Source organism: Alligator mississippiensis, chromosome 2, assembly GCF_030867095.1.
Source record: "Alligator mississippiensis isolate rAllMis1 chromosome 2, rAllMis1, whole genome shotgun sequence".
Taxonomy (NCBI): Eukaryota; Metazoa; Chordata; order Crocodylia; family Alligatoridae; genus Alligator; species Alligator mississippiensis.
Window position 1 is genome coordinate 77,499,872 of NC_081825.1, and position 24,951 is coordinate 77,524,822.

The 24,951-nt window shown below is 42.6% G+C and overlaps 1 protein-coding gene across 6 annotated transcripts in view; it reads left to right on the top strand.

Moving 5' to 3' along the window:
* ASB5 (ankyrin repeat and SOCS box containing 5) overlaps positions 1 to 24,951 on the top strand; it is a 68,347-nt gene that overhangs the window by 31,409 nt on the left and 11,987 nt on the right. The window contains exon 1 of one of the 6 annotated variants that reach the window (XM_019481365.2): positions 16,564 to 18,508. The exons of 4 other annotated variants lie outside the window; for them this stretch is intronic. In XM_019481365.2, coding sequence (XP_019336910.1) covers positions 18,385 to 18,508 — 124 coding nt within the window. In that variant the 5' untranslated portion in view covers positions 16,564 to 18,384. Of the gene's footprint in view, positions 1 to 16,563; positions 18,509 to 21,268; positions 24,534 to 24,951 lie in introns of those variants that run through there. One more of the 6 variants, XM_019481366.2, reaches the window with a different exon arrangement.

A 24,951-nucleotide genomic window follows, 5' to 3' on the forward strand; every position in this document is an offset into this window, starting at 1 on the left:
CTTGAGCAGGGCTTGGACTAGATGACCTCCTGAGGCCCCTTCCAGCCCAACTTTTTATGGTTCTATGATACATATAATTAAACTGACAATATGACTGCTGCCCAGTACATTATATACATTTGTATCTGTGACATTTTAAAGGAATAATACTAAATAGCACTTAGTGATTTAGGGCTTGATCCTGCTCTATTAAGTCAATGGCAGGATTTTACCACTCATTTCAATGGGATGAGGATCAAGTCCATATAAGGTTTTTACACTGACGTGAGTTAGGAATTATATTCTGTAAACAGTAAATGACTTAGTTTTGTCTCCTGTGCGTTTGGGCACTGATCAGATTCTGCTGCATTGTACCGTGTATCAGGGCAGATAAACTATTTAATGGCCCAATACTCAATTTAGTTCTGCAAAAGCACACTGCTGTGGGCTCTACTTCTGACTGCTGATCAGGGCCGAAGACACTCTTATCTTGAGCTTTATGTTATTTTGTAGCTGGTCCCTATTTACATTGATAGGATTTGAAACAAAAGCCCTATTCATGGGCAAACTGGTCCCTAAGAGAAAGTGGTGCTTCACTCATAGCATTTTTTGAGTGAATTTCAAGGCATGTTTTGGTAGGTAAGTGTCCTGCAAAAGGAACAAGCCTCAAATAACATGAAACATCATGACCCAAAGATGCGAGGTACTTACACTTCTTTATAACACATGGAAGCAACTCCACTGAATCTAATGTTAAATGACTGCAGTGTATTCTGTCCTCAATGACACCTTTTCCATTCTACACTGCCCTTGTTCGTGCAGACAATATAAAATATCTACTATAACAGCAATGCATGTAGTGGGGTGAGAGGGAAGAAGGGGGGTCTTTATTAAGGTATGAAATTCAAGTAGTTTAGGATACAGTATTTGAGGGGAAGAGGAAAAATGTTTCAATCATTGAAAACTCCTAAGGAGTTGTATAATTATTAAATGAGTTATGTTTATACTGTGCAGCAAACATGACCTAAATTTTGCATCAACTCTAGTTTTAACTTCAATTGGATGTTTTGCATCACCCTTAGAAAAATGAAAATAGAATATTTTTATTCAATGAAATAAGATTATAAACAGTACAATCAATACAGCATACATATACTTTATAGTGCTCCCAGAATGTTACTCTGCTACAGAAATTTGACTGGAAAATGCTTCACTCTCTTTGGGAAGCTGAAAGTATTAGCTTCTGGATGCAGGACCATTTCAGCTTTTGGCAGTTCAAGGGCAAGTTATAGTAAGCATGTTCTCTGGATATTTGTTCTAAAATGATTCTCAATAAAATAGTTAAGTGCTGGCACCACAACTTTTTCTCATCTTACTATTTCTTGGGTCCTGTGATGCATAGGACTAACAGATGGCTTCTCCAGAAATGTGATTCTTCCCACTTTATCCCCAGTTCACTCATATCCTTAATTGTTCACCATCCAATTGTTCACAATATTCCTGGTATTAATGCGATTACCTCTTTGTCTTCAGATCAGTTTCCATTTTAATACTTATCATGTAATGTAGGGTTCCTATACGATCAAGTAGTTAACCACTGAATCAATTTACACTCAGTTCACATTCAAAGATTTTCTTTTAGCTAAAAGTACTAGAGACATAATCTTAAAAAGAAAAATAAAGTTTCCATTCCTGAGTGCAGTTTTACAGCATGTAGACTCGGACACAGGCCTGGGCAAACCGGGTGTCCACCCAGGGCCCAGACAGAAAGGGGACCCGAAAACGGTCATTTTTTTTTCTGTTGTCCGATTATTATCATTATTATTTCTGGTGAAGGAGGGCCCAATACTAAAAGTTCGCCTGGGGCCACCAAGAGTCTAGGTACGGTACTGGCAGCATAGAGTGGATTATACAGCCAATTCTGAAGCTGTAGAATAAAAGTATAAAGGATCCTAAATATATATGTTTGGCAATAAGCATGTGATAGTTGTCATTTCTCTTTTTTCCCTCTTAAGTTATAGTATAGTGACCAGAAAAGCATAAGTCAACACACATCTGCCACAACAGTACAACTGTTGCCAAGGTAAAAACCCAGTGTCAGAAGTAACCTTTTTGGCATAGCATGGGCTGGTAACATGACTATGAATCAGTATTTATAAGTTAAAGTATGCTGCCTTCCCTTAGGAAGGACAGCACACACTAATTTTACAGTTGTGCTGTTGTAGGGTAAGGTGATAGGACTCTGTATTGCTTCAATATGTGGGCATGGGCAAGAAGTCTTTACACTCTTTACCTGGGGCATTAGCAATATTGGTCTATATCAGCGGTTCCCAAACTCTGACAGATTTGGCACCACCAATTTAAAATGATACAACCTTAAGTACCACTAGCAAATTTCTGTCATATAAAGTAATTATAATAAATCTGTTAATGTGTACCACTGACAGGTTATCTGCGTACCACTGGTGGAACCCGCTGCTCTACATTCTTTACATACTGGGGAATTATGCAATTATGCACCCACGCAATTTGGCGCATAAGAGTCATGACTGTGCATAATTGCATAATTTTGCATAATTTAACACCAGCAGGCTCTGCCTCTCCAGCTCTGTGGGGCTCCTGGCTCCTGGTGTGGAAGCACCGAGCACAGTGGCATGTGACCAGAACCTGGTAAGTGGGAAGAGGAGCTCCTGCCTGCAGGGTGGGGATGGGGGGACGTGGAGGGGTGTGCGCATGGGTGTGGGCCATACACCATTGGGTTGAGCCGGCTGGCTCCATGCCTCCACATGGGGCTTCCAGCACACTGTGCCTCCTCCAGCAGGAAGCCATATGTACCAGCCCAGCCTGATGGTATACTGCTCTGTTCCTCCACATGTGGCTTCCTGCTGGAGTGCTGGAAGCCCCACGTGGAGGCATGGAGCCCACCCAGCCCAGTGCTGCATGGCCTCCTGCCTTCAGTGCCTTGGGACTCAGCTGGAGCTGTGTGCTGCTGGGGGCTTTGCCTGGTGCAGCCATGAACGCCCCAAGGGCTCACCACTTGCTGCTGCTGGCAGTGGGGGCTCTGTACCATGGGGGGACATGTGAGGGTGCCACACCCACCCACAAACCTCACACACCTACACTCCCTCACAAATCTACCCCACATGCCCCTTACCCATTCCCCAACCATACCGAGTGCCTACATAAATTTCTAAAGAAGGTTTAAATAGTGAAGAAGGTTTAAATAGTGTTATACATAGTTTAATATTTTTAAGTAATTCATTTTGTATCATTCTGAAATTTTCTGTGCATAATTTTTAATGTTTCTGCACATAATTCCTTGGGGTGTAATTCTTTGAGAGAGCTGGCTGTATAAGGAAGAGTGCTAGTAATGCTTTGCTAGTAAAGGCATTTTTGTGGAAGTCAGGACATACAATTCTAATTGATACACTTATTGGGAAAATCAGTTTTATCTAAATTAGAACTAATATTAAGTAAAATGCTTCTGGCTGCAAGCTGGAAGTGTTTCAGAAGAACCTTCCTATGAAGGCTGTTTGGCAGATGATGGGAAGGCATAAAACAACAACCAGTACCAAACAACAAGGCATTCTCTTATACCTGCTTTCCAGTACACAGAAATCACAAGCCCAGTTCTTTTGACCACGTGATAGTGAGTCTTCTTCATTTGTACTTCTGTTTGCATTTTTAAAAAATGTTAATTAAAATAGGCTAATGACTGCAAACTCAAAACAATACACTTATAAGCCAGGTATCTATATGGACATTTTTATGCTATTCAAAAAAATAGACTTAAGATCTACTTGGGGAAGAACCTGTATTTGTAACTCCTAGGTATTGATTTTCAAACCTTATTATATTCCCTTTAACTGGGAGATAAAAATGTCTTAACTAAGTGGGGAGGGAAACTGGTGATTCCTGCTGGGCAGAGGAATTGGCATGTTTTGTAGAACAGGCATATTCAGCTCTACAAAAAGAGCATAAGAGTTGATCTGGAGCTTTTTGGGGTATGTGATTAGCCAGGGGCAATGCATAGGGGGTGCATGTGCACCCCCTACAAAAAGGCGTTGGCAGTGCCTGCAGGTGGTTGCCGCTCACTGCCTTGCCACCGACGTCTGCAGGTGGTCCACAATTGCCGCTGGCCACTGCCGGTGGTTGCCAACCTCTGGTCGGCACTCACCCCCCTCCACTGCCCACAGCGCTGGCAGTGTTTATGGGAGCTCCCCCACTTACCGCCACCGCCCTCCCACCACCGACAGTGCAGCTGTGCCCCACCAGCTGCTAGGGGCACACACTGTTCATGTGGTTAGCTGTTCTGTTCTCTTCTCTACAGATCCCCAGTTAACCCAAGGCATTTAGCCTGCTCTAATTTAAGTTAGGAGTCTCAAGGAGGAAGGTTCATCCTTCCTTCCTTTTCATGGCCTTGTGACAAAGTATTTAGCAGAATTCACAGATTCGTTGGAATCTGACAGGACGACACCATGAGCACTTCTGCTATGGTCTCAAACTTGCAACATCTAGGATGTCAACCAGGCACCTTAGTGCACACACCACCCCTGACTGCCTTGAGTATAGTGTGGCCAGACCCAGGAACAAGAACCATTAAATATAGGTCATGCATAATGTTGTGGTTCATTTTTAGAGATCCACAGTCTGGAAAGGTTGACTGCATTTTAAATTGGAGTGAATGATTAGAGTAATGTTTTCCTATTGCTCTGTTTTAACAGGTTGCAATTGATAATGTCACTCAACAACAGTTGTTAGGTAGGGAAAATAAGCACAAGGCATCTTTTCAATTCACATTCCTTGCAGATCATAGTTCTATTAATAAAAGCCATATAAGACCTTTACTAGCTTCCTAGATAGAGTATCAATTCATTTAGTAATGAAAGCAATATTGTATGGCATACCTATTCTGCATACCACTCAATGTAGGCACCAGCATCTGGCAGTTTGTTTTGTACAAACTGCATATAGCCAGTAGTGTAGAAGTGTTTGAGATGGTTGAGGAATTAGTGATTTACTGAATAAGTAATCCCCCTTTTATGCATCTGCCAACAAACTGAATAGAAAGTTAAAATGCAGAGATGTTTTTAGTGATGTTCATCACTTCTACCACACCCCTACCAGACTAGTCTCACCCAAAAATAATTCTTAAAATGTTTTTTGCATTTGGAATGAACTACATTGCATCAAGGATCAAATATTTAACAAAATAAGCTTCCCTCGGAGAGAGACCTTCGACCACCCTAAAAGGTTTTTCTCACCACAACCTGTTTTAGATTATGCAAATCAAACCCTCTCTCAAGATTATCAATATTATCACTATATAATTTAGAAACAAACAATAAATCTTTTCAATGGATTTATGGATATGTACGTATCTTTGCTACATAGTGTTGCTTTCCACCTAATAACAAGGAAGTGATTATAGTTACATAGGAAGATAAATGGGTAGAAACAGCAATCATCACTCATTTCTGCATTAGCCTATGTAGCTGTATATACAAAGTTAATAACAAACCAAGTCTCATAAGCAAAACAGTTAAACTTTATTAGATGTTTAAGGGGTGTAGGTTGTAGCCGTGTTGGTCTAAGGACATCGGCAGACAAGGTTCCTTGGGTGAATTTGATATCTTTTATTAGACCAACCCAAATAGTTGGAGAATAGTTATTAAGCAAGCTTTCGAGTTCAAAAACCCTTCGTCAGGCTAAGGAAGTTTCAGCAGTTGGTGTGTGCTCTTCCTGGATGGAATGAAAAGATGTTTAAGTGCTTTTCTGGATGGACGTGTAAAGGAGAAACCTTTTGAGAGAGACCCACCCTTGTTAAATCTTTAATAGCACATCACTATGATTTTAATAAGATTACATGTATATTAAGACCTCTGTCCTCTAGGATTTACTATGTTTGGAAGATTTTTTTATTTTCACTCTCAGTCGAAATATGACTCCTGCTTCTTTGATAACTGAATAGATAATGAAGATAGAAATTTACAATTCTAGCAGTAAAACATTTACCACATTTACTCAGATACAAGATGAACTTCTTTCCCAATCAGTATTGGGGAAAAATGCCCCTTGTCTTACAAGGAAACTTAATTCAATACAATATCTATTTTGAACTGTTGCTAAAAGCAGCATGTGTTCAGTAATGGAAACCAGCTATGAAGTTGATTAAATGCAGCCAAAGCACTGAGCAAATTCAAGGTCAACTTCCAAATGTTAGATTCTATACCTAGAAAATTATAACAAATGTATATATTTTCTGTATATAGAATCTAATTATGGGGGATCATCTTATGTTTGAGTAAATACGGTATTTATAGTTTAGATGAAGGTTATCTCTCTGTCTTGTACAAAGGCATGGGGCAGAACCTAGTGGACTTAAGATAAATGTCGAGTCTTGATATAATGCTGGAGATATGCAAATAGAATGTACCCTAACTCTTGAGGAAGAATGGTGTTTGGCACTTAGAAAACCTAGGTTCTCTTCCAAAATCTTCTTTAAAGTTGCTTTGTGACTGTAGATAGTATCCACTTGCACCTTGACTTAGTTTTATATCCTATGTAATAGGGGCACCTTCACAGGGGTGTCATGTATATTCTGATTTCAAGCATTTTTCCTTTTATTTTGCAGTATTCTAATTAGCTCGTTTAGAGTACTCTGTCTGTTTTGGAAACTCCTGTTATTTTAAAGGTACTTGTTCATTTGGAGTTAAACTAATGTGGACACGCACAGATTTGGAAGAGTTTCAAAAAAGGCATAGTTCAAAAGGGCAGCTGCTGGTACATTCTAAGTTATGTGCCTACGAGCTGAGAACAATTTCAGTGTAGAAAACTATTCCAAACTTTAAACCAACTTTACCAGATGCTGATCCAAATGTATGTGTATCCACACCCTAAAAAATAGCAGTTGGAGTACTAACTTTCTTCCAGTACATTTCAAGGTACCAAACTCTATGGAGCTCATCCTCTGTTACATATTAAAACAACAGATTTTGTTTTTCTATAAAATGATATCAAAATTTCAAATTTAAATACTGAAACTTTGCTTTAAAATAACTTTTAAATTAACACGTTCTCTTCACTGAAAGGAATGGGGGGAAAAAATCTATTCGTGTCAGGTACAGAAACTCCCTATCTATTAATAGGAATACAGTTGCCCTTACAAAATCTCCTGCCATACAAATGTTGAATCTGGCACTGTCATTTCTTTTTATAACAATATATAAAAAAGCTTGATAGAAAAGAAAAAAATGGAAGGTTTCAGTTATGAAAATGAAACAGTCATAATATTATCGGGACTATAAACCAAGGAGCCATTTGATGTTTACGAGTTAGGTTTGGAAGATCAGTGCTGTCACAATTCCAAACATGTGAATAACATCCACTAGTCAGTTTCCTAGTCATGTGCTTCAGTTTCTATGACTTACCCTAGATTCTTTTGCTCTGTGGTTCTAGCAGTTTTGCCACAGACAAGCCTCCCCTAAAATAATCTGTTAATTGCTTGTACCCACAACAGCAGGATGCATTAATGGATTTTAACCATAGGTCTGTTAATGGATTTGAAGATGTCTCTGAAATACAACTTTGCACAATAATAGCCAAGCAACTTATAAACAATAATAAAGTTATCTTTACAAGTGCTTTTGGAGGTAGGGAAATAGTATTCCCATTTGAAAAGGAGACCATGGCACAGGCAAGCAGATAAGAGATTTGCAGAGTCACCCAGGGCTATGGGAGAGTTGAAAATGCAACAGAGGTATCCTGAGGCCCATGCAGCAGTTTAAACACATGATTTTTTTCTTCTTTTCTATGCATATGTAATCTTTATGCTTTTGTTTCCAACTGAAACCCTAGACCAACATAGATTCATGTGCATCTCAAAGGGAGCTCTGAAGATCATCTAGACCCAAGACCCTGCCTGAGGCAGGATCATTCCTGTTGAAACCATCCCAAGCAAATCCCTACTAAAACTACAAAGTCGACCCTGTCACACAATCAAAGCATCACAAGGCATTCACAAGGTATACTAACTTCAGGTAAAGTAGAGGACAACAACAAGAGAGCCAAAGAGGAGGAACACATCCCCCAATACAGAAGGCGGCAAAATCCCCCTACAGTATGTACCAGTCTGACCATGGTATAAAATTCCTCTGTAGCCCCAGATGTGGTGATTAGTTTGACCCTGGGGGGAATGGGAAGACCCTCTAGCCAGGAACTTCTGGGTTTTAGTTCCAGCAGGAGCACTGGCATACCTCAGTCAATATCCTGTAATTGGCTGCAGCCAACACTCAATGTTTCTACATAAGATGAAAAAAATGCCTGACACGTCAGGAGGGGGGAAAAAAAAGTATTCCTTCCCAGCCCTATGCAGCAACCAGCAAAGCCCAGAAACAAGGGAAATGCCCATAGTAAAGCATAAGCATAGCTATTCATAGATCATCCATGGCCAATCCAACTACTTCTTGGACACTTCTAATGATGGAGAATACACAACTTCCCTAGGCATTCTGTTCCACTGCCTCACTGTTCTGACACTGTTCTACTGGGTGCATCTACACATGCACTTTACTGTGGAGCTAAAAAATTAGCTCTGCAGTGAAGTGTCACTGTCTACATAGACTCAGAGATTGTTAGGGGCTGGAAGGGACCTTGCAGATCATCGGGTCCAGCCCCCCCCTCCCCCCCCCAAATGCAGGAAGACAACTGGTGTTAGGTGACCCCAGTGAGGTGACTGTCCAGTCTCCTGTTGAAAACCTCCAGGGTAGGTGATTGCACCACCTCTGGAGGTGTTCCACAGTCTGGACACCGTGACTGTGAAGGAGTTTTTCCTGGTGTTAAGCCTGAAGCAGTCTTCCAAGAGTTTATATCCATTGGTCCTGGTCTTCCCTGGGGTGCCTTAGTGAACAGTTGTTCACCAAGCTCCTGATGCGCTCCTCTGATACAGTCGGACCCTGAGTTACGCGGGGGATACGTTCCTGAAAAACACCATGTAAGTTGAAACTGTAACTCGAGGCATTAAGTCAATGGAAAACAGGGAGATAGGGACCTCGGGCCAAGATTTGATAATGTTATTTCATAATAAAAAGATATTTAAACACAAAATAATGGAATTAATAGCCTTATTAAAACCTTTACTCCTGGCTATGTGCTCATACAGAGACAAAGCTTTAGCCCTTATTGCTGCGCCATCGACAACTGCTCCTTTTGTATTGGTCATTTCATTGATCCAAAGATTAAGGAGTTTCTCAACCTTATCTAAATGAGGAATTCTAGTCACCAACAATGCTCTCAAACTCACAAGGGTTGTCGTTTTCACAATGTCTAAGTTTTTGCTCACTTTTTGAATAGTATGCAGTCGGTTCACTTAAACTGTATTGGCAAGCAATTGACACAGCACTATTGCCTTCTCTTAATATATCAAGGATTTCTATTTTCTGGGCCAGGGTGATAGACTTACGTGCTCTTTTGGGCATAACATCAAAGGCTTTCTTTGACACTATTTTCACAAATATTCAGGGGTTAATGTAACCAAAAATGATGGACAATCTTGGAGATGACAAGTGATGCTAATGCTATGTAAGCAGACTCTAAACTAACAACCACTCTACCGCAAACAGTGTAAATGTGAAGCAGGGTATTGCGTAAGTTGAAACATGGTCACGTTATATAAAGTGTGTATATGTGAATCAGTGTAACTTGAAACCGTGTAACTGGGGGTCTGACTGTATAGTGATAGGCCGGTATCAAGTTCCCTCAGCCTTCTCTTCTTTAGGCTAAAGAGGCCCAGGTCCCCCAGCCTATCCTCGTATGGCTTGTCCTGCAAGTCCCTGATCATATGGGTGGCTCTTTTCTGGATCCTGTCAAGCTTTTCCATGTCCTTATTGAAGTGCAGCGCCCAGAACTGGATGCAGTACTCCAACTGTGGCCTCACCAGTGTGAGTACAGCGGGAGTATCACTTCCTTAGTTTTACATGAGATGCATCAGTTGATGCATGCCAGCGTGTTGTTTGCCCTGCTGATCACTGCCTTGCACTGACAGCTCATATTCATACAATGGTCGATCATTACCCCAGGTTCATTTCGGCCATTGTGCAAGTCAAGCTGGCACCACCGAGCCTATATGTATGCTGAGGGTTGTTTGCCCCCAAATGGAGAACCTTACACTTTGAAGTGTTAAACTTCATCTGGTTCCGATCCGCCCAGCTCTCGAGCCTGTCCAGGTCCACCTGTATTTGCAACCCATCTGGTGTGATCACACTGCCCCATAACTTGGTGTCATCCGCAAACTTGGCCAGAGAGCTTTTCACTCCCCCATCCAAATCATTGATAAAGATGTTGAAAAGAACTGGTCCAAGCACAGACCCCTGAGGGACACCACTAGACACTTTGAGCCAGGTCCGTTCATGAGAACACTCTGGTTCCTACCGTGTAGTCAGTTTCCCACCCACTAAACTGTTGAGCAGTTGAGCCTGCAATCTTCCAGTTTTCCCACAAGGATATCGTGGGATACTGGATGCATGTGCGTTCATATTAGGGTACAGTAAATTAACTCTACTGTAGGATAGTACAGTCCAAGAAAAGTACTGTCCTACAGTGGAGTAGTTATGTGCACAAAAATGCATGTGTAGATGGTGACCAGGGCTGGCTGGGACATGAGGGTGCTACAGTGTGGGGGTGCCTGCTGGCTAGCCCCACACTGTAGTGCCCTTGTGCCCCAGCCAGCCCCTCTCCATCACATTGAGCTGGAGTGAGCTGGGCTGATCCTATCGTGTATCCACAGGTGCATCTCAAGTAGGGCCAAGGAGGTGATCCTCCCCCTCTACGCGACACTGGTCAGGCCGCAGCTGGAGTACTGTGTCCAGTTCTGGGCACCCCACTTCAAGAGGGATGTGGACAAAACTGAGAGGGTCCAGAGGAGGGCCACCCGCATGATCCAGGGACAGCAGGACAGACCCTACAACGAGAGGCTAAGGGGCCTGAACCTGTTCAGCCTTCACAAGAGAAGGCTGAGTGGGGACCTTGTGACCGTCTATAAACTCACTGGGGAGACCAAAAGGGTTTGGGGGAGACCTTGTTTCCCCTAGCGCCCCCTGGGATAACAAGGAATAATGGCCACAAGTTGTTGGAGAGTAGGTTTAGATTAGACATCCGTAGGAACTACTTCACAGTTCGGGCGGCTAGGATCTGGAACCAACTTCCAAGGGAAGTGGTGCTGGCTCCTACCCTGGGGTTCTTTAAGAAGCGGCTCGATGCCTACCTGGCTGCGGTCACTTGAGCCCAGTTTCCCTCCTGCCCAGGCAGGGGGTCTGACTTGACGATCTACAAGGTCCCTTCCGACCCTACTTCTATGATTCTATGACCCTCTGAGTCACCTGCCAGCTGCAGCTGCTCCATCCCTGCTCAACATGCTGCAGTCTCAGGTACATGTGCAAATGCTGTGCCCAAGGGAAACAAACTCTGATGTGAACTTATGGGAGTTTATTGCTATGTGCTAATTACACATGGAGTTGCACCCACTGGATGCATCCAGATGAGGACACATGATGTGCAGAGGCATGCGTTTACTACAGCACATATTTGTGTTGCTGCTTTGTGCTGTGGGGCATACCCCTACACATGTGTTCTGGCATTCACAAAATTGTCCTTGGTGGGGTAGGAGAGGCTGGGGCCAGCATCTGTGCTGGCCCCAGTAGCCTTACCTGGGATCCTGGGGGATTCTTGGGACACCAGTGGCACTGATCCAGTGGCATGGAGCCTGGCCAGCGGCCAGAGCATGCCTCTGGATGGCCAGTCTCCATTTCTGGTGGTGTATGCTACTGTCACACGTGGCAGTTTTTTTGACAGCGGGATCTCCCAATGTCAAGTTTGGCATTGCACTGCAAATTTGCAGTGCAGCAAATGGTTGCATGTGCACCATGTGCAGTTTGTGGCAACTTAAACACCTTTGAGGCACGGCAAACTGCACATGCACACTCTTCTGCATGCGCACGCTGAGTCTAAACTTACTTTGGAACTTCAAGCCACTGGTTTGTGTCCTGCTGTCTGTACCAAGAAAGAAAAGGTGTTCTCCCTCTTTACAGCCGCCCTCTGCATGAACTCCTGTTGAGTCATGCAACTTTTCTGCAAGCCTGTTTCCTTTAACCTCTCCTTGTAGGACTTGCCTTCCAAGCCCTTTATCATTTCTTACCATCTCTGGACCTGATTGGAAAGTTGCGATAGAGTTAATGGGATGAAGTTCAATGAAGACAAATACACCCTGGGAGAAAGAATCAAGAACACAAATGTGAAAGGGTTGACACAGCTGGATGGCAGATCTATGGAAAAGGACTTGGGAGTCCTGGTGGACCACAGATTCAACATGAGCATGCAATATGATGTCACTGTACAAAAGGCAAATGCAGTTTTGGGCTGCATCAATAGAAGCATTAGGTGCAAGACATGGAAGGTGATAGTGCCTCTCTGCTCGGCACTGGTTAGGTGTCATCTGCATTACTGTGTTCGGTTCTGGGCTCTACATTTTAAGAAGGACATGGAGAAGTTAGAGAGGGGATAAAGCCAGGCAACACAGATGATAACGGTCTTGAAAGGCAAGTCATACAAGGAGAGGCTGAAGGAGCTAGGAATGTTCTGCTTGTGGAAAATGTTAATAGAGGACATGATAGCAGTCTTCAAATACTTGAAGGGCTGCCATGAAGAAGAGGGAAAGCACCTTTTTCTCTTTCTGCAGAGAGGAGGATGTGGACGAATGGACTGAAGTTGCAGCAAAATAAATTTATCTGGAAAAACATCTTTACTGAGAATAGTGAGACACTGGAATAGACTGCCAAGGGAAGTTGTGGAGTCTCTATCACTGGAGGTGTTCAAGAAGAAGTGGAACAGCCACTGACGGGATAATCTATAGGTAGTGATGCCTGTGTTCTACTCTGATTACTTCCTGTGTCTGGGCTTTGCTAGTTCCCCCCCGCCTTTCTCCTACATGTGTCAGGCTGTTTTTAAATCTCTCAGGCATTGGGTATTAGCTACGGACAAGGTTGGGGAATTTTCCTGGGGTGTGCTAATGCTCCTGCTGGGACCAAAACCTGAGGTTCCTGGCTAGAGGGTCTTGTCTGTCTGCTCAGCATCAGACCAACTGTGATATTTGGGGTCAGGAAAAAATTTTATCCCATGGTCAGTGTAACAAAGGTCTGCCCCAGGGGTGGCCATGACACCTCCTGGTGGCCACTGGGCCTCTGTTCCACCCAGTTCTCAAGGCCACCTCCCCTTCTGCTTGCCTGCCATGCTTCAGTGTAAATATATATTTAGGAACAGGAGGCTGCCCCAGAGTTCCCTGAGCAGGATCTCATCCACTCATGAGTTACACTCTAATTCCTCATCATTCTGAGGTCTAATTTCAGGGCCTCCAGGTCTCTCACACCCAGTCCTCCCAGATGTTACCATTCAGTCAATTCATACCCTATTCCCAAGCTCTGCCCTGCTCCCAGGCAGTGGCAGATTTACCTTGAATCAAACCGTGCAGTGGCACAGGGCCCCCCCAATGACAGGGGCCCCTGCCAGAGAGCCTCCCATGCTTTGTTTGTGGCCCTCCTTCCCACCCAGCAGGTTGTGGGCTTCTTCAGTCATTCTGGCCGGAAATTCCAGCCACCACCCCTCCCTCATGGCCAGCGCGCCACACTAATTCCCCGTAGATGTGCCGTGATGTGGGAGGTGGGGCCCCGCACCCTGCTTGGATCACAGGGCCCCACTAACCGTAAATCTGCCACTGCTCCCAGACTTAATCAACTCAATGGGCTCTTGGTCCCAGTCTTCTCTGTCTGCCCTTCCCTGGGCTCTGGGCTCTCCCTAGCTCGGCCCCTCCATGGGCACTGCTCCCAGGCCTTGGCCTTACTCCCAGGTCTGTTACCCGCTCTGCCCCATTCCCAGGCTTTTGTCCTACTCCCAGGCATACTAGGACCTCTAACCTTCCCCACTAGTCCCAATCCCAAACCACTGGTGTTCTCCAGGCAAGTCCACAGCATTCTACTTACTTACCCTGCTCCCAGGCGCAAGTGTGTCCCTGATGTGAGTCAGGAGCGCTTCTGCAGCCCTAAGCCCAGCTTAGGAGCTCCCCCTTCATGGCCTCCAGGGCCAGGCTACCTGCCCCAGCTCAGGTCATGGGCTTATATATTCTTTAAGCCCAGCCCCCTTCTGGTACGATGTCTTCCCTTGCGTGCCACCTGAGCCCTGTCTGCAGCCTTTCTCCTCTTAAAGTAACAGGAGCATTAAGCTCCCTGTTACAGTCAGATCAGTATATAAAGTGGGGTTTTTGCCTTCCTCTGTAGTGGAGGCCCTCTACCTGGAACCTCTTGAGCATATATTGGCAACATTTCATAGAAGCAGGACATTGGCTGCTGTGGTTCCCCTATTTTGCTTGTGGCAGGTTAGGGTGTTAGGTCTATGTTGTGTCATGGTTGATGCACACAGGGCACGTCTACACATGCTCTTAATGCTATAAAGACTTACCGTGCAGTAAAATACTGTGCAGTAAGCCTTCCCCGGGAGTAAATCTGCACCCAACAGAAGCAGCCTGGTACAGGGCTGCTCCTACCCTGCTCTGGCTCCCTGCAGCAGCCAGGGAGAGCTCCAGGCTCCCCCAGGATGTTAGCCCAGGGGCTGGCAGAGAGCACGGGGTCATCCCAATGTGCATGAGGACAAGAGAGTTCTGCCAGCTGCAGTGGCAGCTGTTCTCCTTGTGCATCAAGACCCCTCCTGATGTGAATGGGGCCAGGAGACATCTGCTGCTGCTACACAAGGGGACAAAGCCTATGCCCAGCAGGGCTTCCCTACACAGCTGGGGGCTGGGTGGAAGCTGTCCCACTTCTGGGGCAGTTCCCAGCTAGCCCTGGGACAGTGGGACAGCTCCTGGCCAGTCTCCAGCTGCATGAGGAAATTCCCTGGCTAGGAGCTACTCCAGAAATGGGACAGCTCTCAGCCAGCCCCTGGCTGCTCAGGGAAGCAGAAAGCTTCCCAGTCTTGGTGCTGCCCGGCTCCCAGCTCTTGTGGGGAGCTGGGAGCTAAGCAGTGCCAGGATGGAGGGGGCAGAAAGTTACTTCCTTCTGCCATTGCTTAGCTCCCAGCTCCCTGTCTCCAGTGCCTCCCCTGGTCTTGGGGGTGACCGGGAGCAAATTTGCTCCAGGTCAGTATCTACACATGTGCTACTGTGTAGTATCTACTGTGCAGTTAGTTTACTACCTGTATTTACAAGTAGTCGCTAACTGCACAGTAGGCTAATTTACTGCACTGTAAGTGGTGCAAATGTGTAGATGGTTATGCTTTACTGTGCAGTAGATTAGTCTGCTGTGCAGTAAAGCATCTTATGTAGACACACCCACATTACTGCAGATGAGGCCTAGCCAGTGCCAGGTAAAGAGGCACTATCACGTCCCATGTCTTGTATCTAATGCTCCTATTGATGTAGCCCGAGACTGTATTTGCCTTTTGTGCAGCTGTATTATACCACAGACTCAGTACCAAGACTCCTAGATCCCTCTCTGTAGTATTGCCATCCACCCGATTATCACTCATTTTGTATTTGTTTTTGTTTATTCTTTCCAAGATGTAGTGCCATGCATTTGTCAGTATTGAACTGCATTCTGTTAGCTCCAGCCAAGCTTTCCAGTCTGTCAAGATACTTCTGAATTGTGCTTCTGTCCTCCAGTGTGTTTACAGTCCCTCCTGGTTTCGTCATCTGCATATTTGCTCAAGAAGCTCTCTATTTCAGCATCCAGATAATTAATAAACACTGAGCAATTCTAGGCCCCTGTGGAACTGCACTCAAAACCTCCTGCTACTTTGAAATGGATCCATTTATAACTACTCTGCTTGTGGCTTTTGAACCAGTTGTCTATCTACCTTATAATAGTTCTTCTTAGGTAATACATTACATATTTTCTTTGCAAAAAGCATGATGCCAATTTTGAAAGATGCATTTCATAGCATCTATGTGGCTTTTGCCCTTTAGCCACACAATTTCTTTGTAGTCACTGCCCCAGTTCTTTCTGGGAGAGGAAGCAGTGCACGTCTTACTCACCTTTGAAGCAGGAGCTCACTGTATTCTCTCTCTAGATAATGACAATTGACTTGAATGCTTCTGCTTACTACCCCTGCAGATGACATCCTATCTAATGCATCACAAGGTTAGAACCTTTTTGGAAAACAGGCTAACATGATTACCTGATAAGTCCCTGAGAAGGGATCCAACTTAATTCTCTGCTGACAGTGCACTCACAACTCCCTTAAAAGCCATTGAAGACATGTCTTCCCTCTCAGCCAATAGCCCTTGCTCTGCAAGTCCCACTCACACCATCACAGATGGGAAACTGACTCCCAGGGCCTGCTCCTCCTGCGATTGCATCCAAATGGAAACTTGGTCCTTTCTGGCTTTGCAAGTCAGAATAGTCCCCGAGCATTTGAGGATGGGGAACTTAATTGATTGTAACTATTTTTCTGACTTGTAAAAAAAATCCTAGTATCTATGGAACTGACACTCATAAATATAATTTAAATATCAATACAGTTTCTTGTTAATATTCTTTAACAGCTAATTGAAGGTTGAAGGATAATAAGAATTTAAGATACTTTAGTAAGAAGAATTATTTCTAATGCAAATCCCTTCCTGCAGATAGAAGGCTCTATTTGGGCTTTTTCAGTCAGTGCCTGTAACTGTGGTATATGGGGCACCCAGCTTTGGTGAGAGGACCTGAGCAATTTTGGTTGATTCAGTTAGCACACATTTGTGGAGAAGCATCTGAGCAGGAGCTACTACACTGGTAAGAAAAGGAAAGCATGCACTTCTCCTAGTTTCTCCTGCTAGCATTGACTGATTAGTCCCTCCCACTTTCATTTCCTTCTGGGTAACTGCACAGTCATTTGGGGTGAATAATCCTGGCCTTTTTGTACTAAGAATGCATGTCACAAGGTTACAGTTACTATTTTATTTAGGTGTGCAAGATTCCTTGTCCCCCTCCCTCTGCCTTCCTTGTCCCAGCTTATAATCCAGCCCTTGCCTTTTTATTTCTTTGGGAGTTCCATTTGAGGGAATTATAAGGAGGAGAGACCAACATTAAATGTAGTGGAGAAGTGATGTTGTATTGTGATAGTTCAGGAAATATATGATTTTATGTTTGATATAAGACCGTGATTGGCTGATCTGTTGATTCTTTTCAAATCTATTTTTATTGAGAATTCAGACATGTTTCAGCCTCTCTGCGGTGTTTTGAGTGTTAAGTGGTTTTATTTGCCAAGTACTTTGAAGTTCACTCGTGAAAGGCAGAATATTCAGATAAAGCAGTAGTACTGATTTCTTTTAAAAATCTTGAAGAATTCTGCACACTCAGAATAGGTTTGTACATTAGGAAAACAGGCCTGTGAGCAAAGAGGATTTTTTAAAAGAAAGAGGCCAACATGTGATTACTGTAATAAGATCTCTATTCTAAATAATCCACACTGTAATTTTATCAGGGGTCAGTTTCTCCACTTCGCTTGTCCATGCAGATTTGTATCCAGCATTACAAGCCAGTGCACAGTACCAAGCAAAAAGGAATCTTGCTCTAATTTTGTTCCCCTTGTTACTATTTACTCTCATTTAAAAATTAATGACGGGTCTATGTGAAATGATTACAACCTTACTTTTATGTCTGGACAAGGCCCTCAAAATAATCATTTCAGCCTAGTTTCTGTTGTCAGAGTGAAGTATCACTTTATGAGGAAGTTGAGGAAATAATTTCTAATTTCCATTTTAAAAAAACCCAACCTACATTATTGTAAAATACTGCATTGCTGGATTGTTCCCTACTGCAAAAAGTAGCCTACCAAATGCACAGTTGTAGATGACTGAAACCTGTTCTGATGCAGCATATATTCTGATGGGGGAGGGACGGAGGGAGTAGTTCACTTGTTAAGGCTATCATTTATCAAAACCATAGTTCTTTTATTACTCACAGTTATAATTTTTCTATAATAAATTGCTTGGTTTGCAAGCTGCATCTTAAAATGTAATACATGTGGGTTTTTAAATAATTAGTTTCCTTTCTGATCTAAATAACAAACCAAACACCTTCTTTCCATTTAAATCATGTAAATAGTTAAGACTTGTGTCATAGCTAAGCTGATTCTTTCCCTGTTTTAAAAATAGAAAATGCTAGAGCAATCCTTCCCTTCCCCCACTGTGTACCTACTAGTCCAAGCTAGTAAATGTTACTGAATGGATTTCAGTGTTGTAGCCATGCTACAGTAAGTACAACAAGATCCTTTGTGAAAACCTGAAAGGGCAAAAAAGTAGCTGGAAATCAAGTTGTGGATCTTTGTCAGACTCGAGCACCTGCACTGATGACACACAGGCTTTGCAGGAGAAAAAAATAGCAAATTATGACCACAAATACTGCTATTCAGAGGAGCTGCTCTAACCAGAATCTCTCAAAAAGAAGCCTAGAAAGCATAGGGGAGTGTCCTGTGAAACGAAAAGCTAGCTGGGGTATTCTGACCAGCCAAGGTTAGTATAGCAGCCATTTCACAAGCTGGTGGCGTACTGAAATATGCTAAATTGACCCAGTTTGCAATGTGCTAACTTTAAGTTGAATGTTGTCCAGTAATCTTATCTGTAATATAAATGCATGTGTATATTAATTAGTGCTACTGTATTATACTTGGGTGGGTTAATACAGAAGTACTGCAGCTGTTGTTATTGACTGTACATTTTGCAGTATTCTTAACTCCTCTGCAGTACTTAGCTTGTTTATCTGCTGTATTTGTTTCCGAGTGTTCAAGTCTGAACGTATATTCTAGCATGGAAGCAAAAGTCAATGTAACGTAATATCCATGGCTGATTGTTTACAAGAGGTCGGAGAATGGAAGGGGAGGAGTGATTTCTAAACTTGGAGGTAAGCGAGGTAGGAAATCCTGAAGGAACTACAGGTGACAGAGCCACTTAATCTTATGCTGAGGTTACTAAATGAAGTGTGTTAATATAAGGATTTGCCACAGATTGCCTGTAGAGAGGTAACAGCAGTGATGTAAAATTTGAAAACTATTTATGAAAATTAAAAAAATAGAAATAATGTGTGCATAAATTACCTGAATATTTATTCAGGGAAAGAAAGAAGAATAATTAGAACAAATATAAGAAAGAAGAATAAGTAGAACAACAGTCATGAGAACATGGTGATAATATTATAGAACTGTTTTCTTACATGATACGTAAAGAAGGAATTAGAGTGGAAAAAAATATCAGAGGTACCTTTGAGTACCATGAGCATAGGATTAGAATATTTTCAGAAATAGTGATCATACCCTATTTTGAGTCTAAGTAAGATGAAGAGAATTAAAGACGTCAGCATTTAGCAGCATCATTTTTAGGAAATAAATTGGTAATCATTTATAAATGGAAATAGTGAAGAAAAATAGTTGAAATAGAAGAAAAAGGGAAATGGAAAATGTTCAGTGTTCTGTTAATATACATGTTGGAAAGAACAAAGGAGTGGAGTGATCAATAAATTAAATCATTAATTCCATTTGGCATAAAAGCATTAAAATACAGCTACAGTTTGTAAAGATATGTGGTATACTTAAAATAATGTCACTTAAAATAACCTTTGATAGTGTTAAGTTTGAGATTTCAAGTATACAAGCAGAAATTCTACATTTCCCTAAAGAATGAAAAAAAAATGCTAATTCCTTCAAATGTACCTATTTAATAATAATAATATTTATAACATGCTCATTGGTAATACACACAGAAACTTTGTAACGTATAGATCAGTGATTCTTAACCAGCATGCCAAGGATACCTTCAGATGCTTTCAAGGGTCCATGGGATGTCATGCAATGTTAGCACTGTTAGGTGTGCAAACATGATACATATAATAAGCTCAGATATTTGAAATAGGAATCCAAAGCATGAAAAACATTATGATCTGCTGTGGTCTTTCTGAGTTTTTTGCAACAGAATAATTGTTTTATTATTTGTAGTGAAGAAAAAAAAGTGAAAACGAAGAGCTGGCATTTTCCAAGGGGTCCCTTGAGTCTATCAGAGTTGCCTCAAGTCTAAAAAAGTTTGAGAAGCATTTGTATAGATATTTTGGATAAAATTATGTAAACACATAAGAAGAATATGATCTATTTGTTATATGTCACAATACTTCCCCAAAATGTCTGTATATTGAACCAAATGTAACCAATAGTTACATTAATATGATATAATTAAATTCTATTGAAGAGCATAACTGCAAACCCCAGTGGTGCTGCTGTAGTCACTGCTTTTATTTGCAGCTTCCCCTAATATTGCTACACACTAAAAAAAAATATACTTTTTTTCTAGACAATAAAACTAAAACATGGACAGTATTCATTCTGTGCCTGGCATTTACTTGTTAGTTACATATGGAGAAATTTTGACTCCAGAACCCCTACTATTATATACTTTAACCTGTATTAATAAACTATGAAGGAGACTTATTTTTCTATAGTCTTATACTGTATTACCTTCTTCTGAGCCTGGGAAGTTGTGTATCAGGGTAGAATGGTTTAAATCAGGTAGAGGTGAACTGATACATTGGTGCCATATCGGATCAACAACAATATAAGGAAAATTGACTGTATCAGTAATCGGCTTTTTTTGGCTGATGTGCCTGATAGTGGCACCAATAAATGCCCTGTACATGTGCGCAGCCACGGTGCAGCATGTAAGTAGGCAGGAGTGCAGCCTAGTAGGGTGGAGAGCAGTTGGGTCCAACTGGTAAGTCTGTTGTGAGGGATAGGGTGTGGGGGGACAGGCAGATCAAGGCCTCAGCAGTGAGGGATGGAGTAGGGCTGGGGCAGGGATAGGGGCAGCACAGCTGGGGCAGGGCACAGGATGGAGCCATCTGGGGTGCGCAGGGTGGCATTTTCTGCTGCTGTGTGCACCCTGGGAGGGCACGGGGGGCATGTGCCCTGGGATCTGCATGGAGGGTGAGGGAGGGCTGCTGCTGTGGGCTGGGGCCAGAAGCAGCGTCAGGCTCTTCCTGGTGGGTGGGGGTTGGGCTGGGACTGTGTGCAGGGTGGGCGGCAGTGGCACTGGGAGGGAGCTTGGGGGGGCTGCAGCAAATTTTGGAGTGGCTGCAGCCCCCCTGCATAGACCCCTTCCCAGCAATACCGCTGCCTGCCCTGAGTACAGCACCAGCCTAACCCTGCACTAGGAAGAGCTCAGCACCACCCTGGTCCCAGCCTGCAGCAGCAGCCCACCCTCACCCTGTGAGCAGATCCAGGGGCACACTACCCCAGTGCCCTCCCAGAGTGCATGCAGTGCACCCTGTCTGTGTCCATACATGCAGGCATGTGTGGCTTATGGCACAACGAACCTCTTTTTGATGCTACAAACCACACACATTGCATGTTAAACTGTGCATGGTGCTGCTAATTTGCAGTGCAGGGGCAAAATTTGCTACCAGGATTTTTGGTAGCCACACTGTACTCGGTACAGAGTGGCTGGCTGGGGTATAGTGTGCCTCAGCACTGAGGCTCCGCAGCACGTGGAGACAGGGAAAGCCCTGGGCTGTCTGTTCCTCCATCTCTGTTTGCTCCTCCCTGGCTGGCTGGGATGTAGGGTTCCTCAGCTCGGGGGCTGCCTGCTAGCAAACCCCACACCAAGGCACCCTGTGCTCTAGCAAGTCCCAGGCCCCAACAGCACACAGAGCCTGGCTGGATCAGCATGCCAGAAGCTGGGCATGGGCAGTCTTCCCACAGCAAACAGTATGTCTCACAACAAAGCACATGTACAGGGGTGTGCAATGCAGCACAAAGTAGTAGCACAAATTTGTGCTGCTACTATTTGTGCCACTGCAAGTGCATGCCCCTACTCATCTGGATGCAGCCCCTGTGTTTCCCTGAAGCACAGTATGGGATTGTAAAGGGGGCATGTTCTGTTCCCTGCTGGAGCAGCAGAGTCCAGCAAGTGACGGTATCTCCTGGGGAGGGGAGTGATGCTGGAGTTTATGGTTCTGTTCTGAGAGAAGCCACCACCACATGTACAGGCATTCACTCTTCCACTGGGAGTGATTTAACCCTGGTTGTTCCCAGGTTATTTTTCTCCTGGAGCAACCATTTTTGCTCTGGAAGAAAAATCCTGAAAGTCTGTATACTCATGGTTTCTCCTGGGAGAGCAGCAACTCTTCCAGAAGAAACTCAATGCCTGTTTGGCTTGATTAAGGAAATTTAACCAGAACACCTAAATATCCTGACCCAGAAGAAGTCCATCTTCTTGAAAACAGCAGGAAGGACTCAGGGGTAGTAATGGGTGGAGGAAGGATAATTTTATAGTTAAACCATGGGACTGGGAATCAGGATATGTATTTTTTCTTTTCTGTTTATGCAGCCTTTCTGAATGATCTTGAACAAGCTCCCTATGCCTCAGTTTATTTTACTGGTTTTTTTCTAAATATGTATAATAATATAGGTTATTGTGGGTTTTGTTAATGCTTGGGAAGTGACTGAGATGCTCTGTTAGAAAGACCTATGGATCAAATCATGACCTGAGATTGATGCCTTGTTTTCCCTGTCTGGGCTATCCCACCATGGATTCACACCACAGTAGGGACTGAAGCATCAGTAGGCAGCTCCTTTCCTCCAACTCATGTGGATACACATGGATGGGAAGAAGATGGAGCCTTGATTACTCTCTGCTACCCATTCCGTATATGTAGGATAAATTCATGATCTTGTGCTAAGATGCTAAATACTTTTATATGGAATGAAATCAGGAAAAAAAAGAAAATTAGAAGAGAAACATGAGGTCTGAGTGCTAAATCAAAGGTGACAGAATAGGTTTATGGCAGATGAGGTCCCTAGCCTCTGTACTAAAATTTGCTGTGTTCATTGAAGTGTTCTGTTTATCAGGATAGCAGCAGGAACCCTGTCAAGACAGTGGGAAATCTATGTTTAGGTACTAAATATTAATAAATGTAAAACAAAATAATAGACTATGTTTTCTGAGTCCAATATCAAAATAAGAATGATAAGATGAGGAACAGCCATACAGCCTGTTAAAAGCAATAGAAGATTCCCAATGACTGGTTCTTAAATCAGACCCTAAATAAGCATTTGTAGTGATGTATTTTCCAGTTTTGTGGCTGTCTGCTTTTAAGTTGCTACTTGTGTCATTTTTTTCATAAAGCTAAGACCTATTTTACTTTTAACTTTCTTGTTTGCTATTTTTAAAGAGAAAAAAAATAATTTGGACATCGTCATAAGCATCCATTTAAAATGTAGTTTCTTTAAAGCATGTTTATTAGAAATATTTATGAAAATCACTTGGCATGGGAGGGTAGCCAGTTTTTGTTGGGACCATCCTGTTCTAAACACCTGTCCCAGGTGTCCCATTAGTTTCATCAAATGACTGCATTTGTCCTTTTTTCAGTGGGATGCCCAGACCTGGAGTTTAAATGGGACCACATCCCCTCCCCTGCTCTTGGAACGTACTTAGCTAAGAGTGGGGCTCAGAGACAGCTGATTGTGTCAGAAAGCAGGGTATCCCATTTTGAAACTAGGGAAATATGATTACCTTATTTAGAAATTATAGTAGAATCCATTGGGAAAAAATAGTACTTTCTCTTTAATTTGTTACTATATTATAAGCTTGCCAGGGTGAAATGTTTTCATCCTGTGCCTAATATTCTGTATGTGCTCTAAGAATGAAGATAATAATTTTGGCATCAGCTGAACTGTTTTATTTAATTGGTAATCAAACAAAAAAAGGTTCAAATTGATTTCCTTAAAAAACTAACCTGCTTTTATGATTGTACTTTTCAGTTAGAAAAAGGAAAAATAATACTAATTGCAGATTAACAACCCAATTCAACAGCCTGAAATTTATTAAGAACTATGAGCTGCAACAAGATAGTTAAAAAATAAGGTACCTGATCCTGTTCAATCTAGCAATGTAAGCAAGAATTGACACAAGTTCAAAAATAGGATTTTTTGTATTTAAAAGAATTACTGGCATATAATAAAACAGCCCCTGTGAACACAGCGTTTATCTTCCCTAACAAGGCTCGGCTTTTATAAAGATTTGAGAAAATACTTTTATTCAGTCCTTATTCAAGGCAGGCACGGTTCTTTGGGTAGATGCAGTATCTTTTATTAGACTAACTTTATGAGACCAATATTAGTCCTTACTCAAGCAAATCTCTCATTGATTTCAGTGTGGGTTTCACTTGTGCCAGGATGCAGGATACTCCACTGAAAGCAATCTATATTTACAGTGTGTTGACGTTTATGTAGTTATACTAAAGGGCACTTGGTACTGTTTAATAAGAAAAGAAGTTGGTGACTGCATAAGCTCATGACTTCAGAATTGTGTTTACTGTAGAGGTTTTACAGGTGAAAGTTCATATTAAGTTTAGCTGCTGATCTCCTTCCAAACATGGCTGATGTGTATTAAGAACAGGCCCTGCTAGTAGGACAGATTTTTATTTGTATAGTAAAAGAAATGAGTAAGATTTATACTTACACTTACCTGGAAGTGCCATGGGGAGATGGAGATCTAGGTACTGTATGAGATTTTGTATCAATTCCTTGTCTGTTAATAATATGACTACTTTTTTTTTACCCTATCTCTCTAGTGTTTATAGAAAAGTGCAGACTGTCGTTCCTGGTAATTTATATACCAGAGGGCTTGGGACGAATGTTGTTTCTAATTATGGAGAAGGTACTCTGTGTTCAGCATTAGAAACTACCAGTAGGGATCTAACAGCTTAATAGTTTTTGAATAGAATACATTTGCTAATATTGCTGTTATATATCATTGTGAATTAGCAAACTTACCCATGTGTTTTCTTGTTATCACTTTCCAGATAAGTGAGAGCAGGATTTGTACAAAAAGTACAAACATTTTTCTAAATACAACCTGTACAGAATCTTTCTGCAGTTATTTTAACTATGCCTTTTAGAAAGAAGACAACTGCA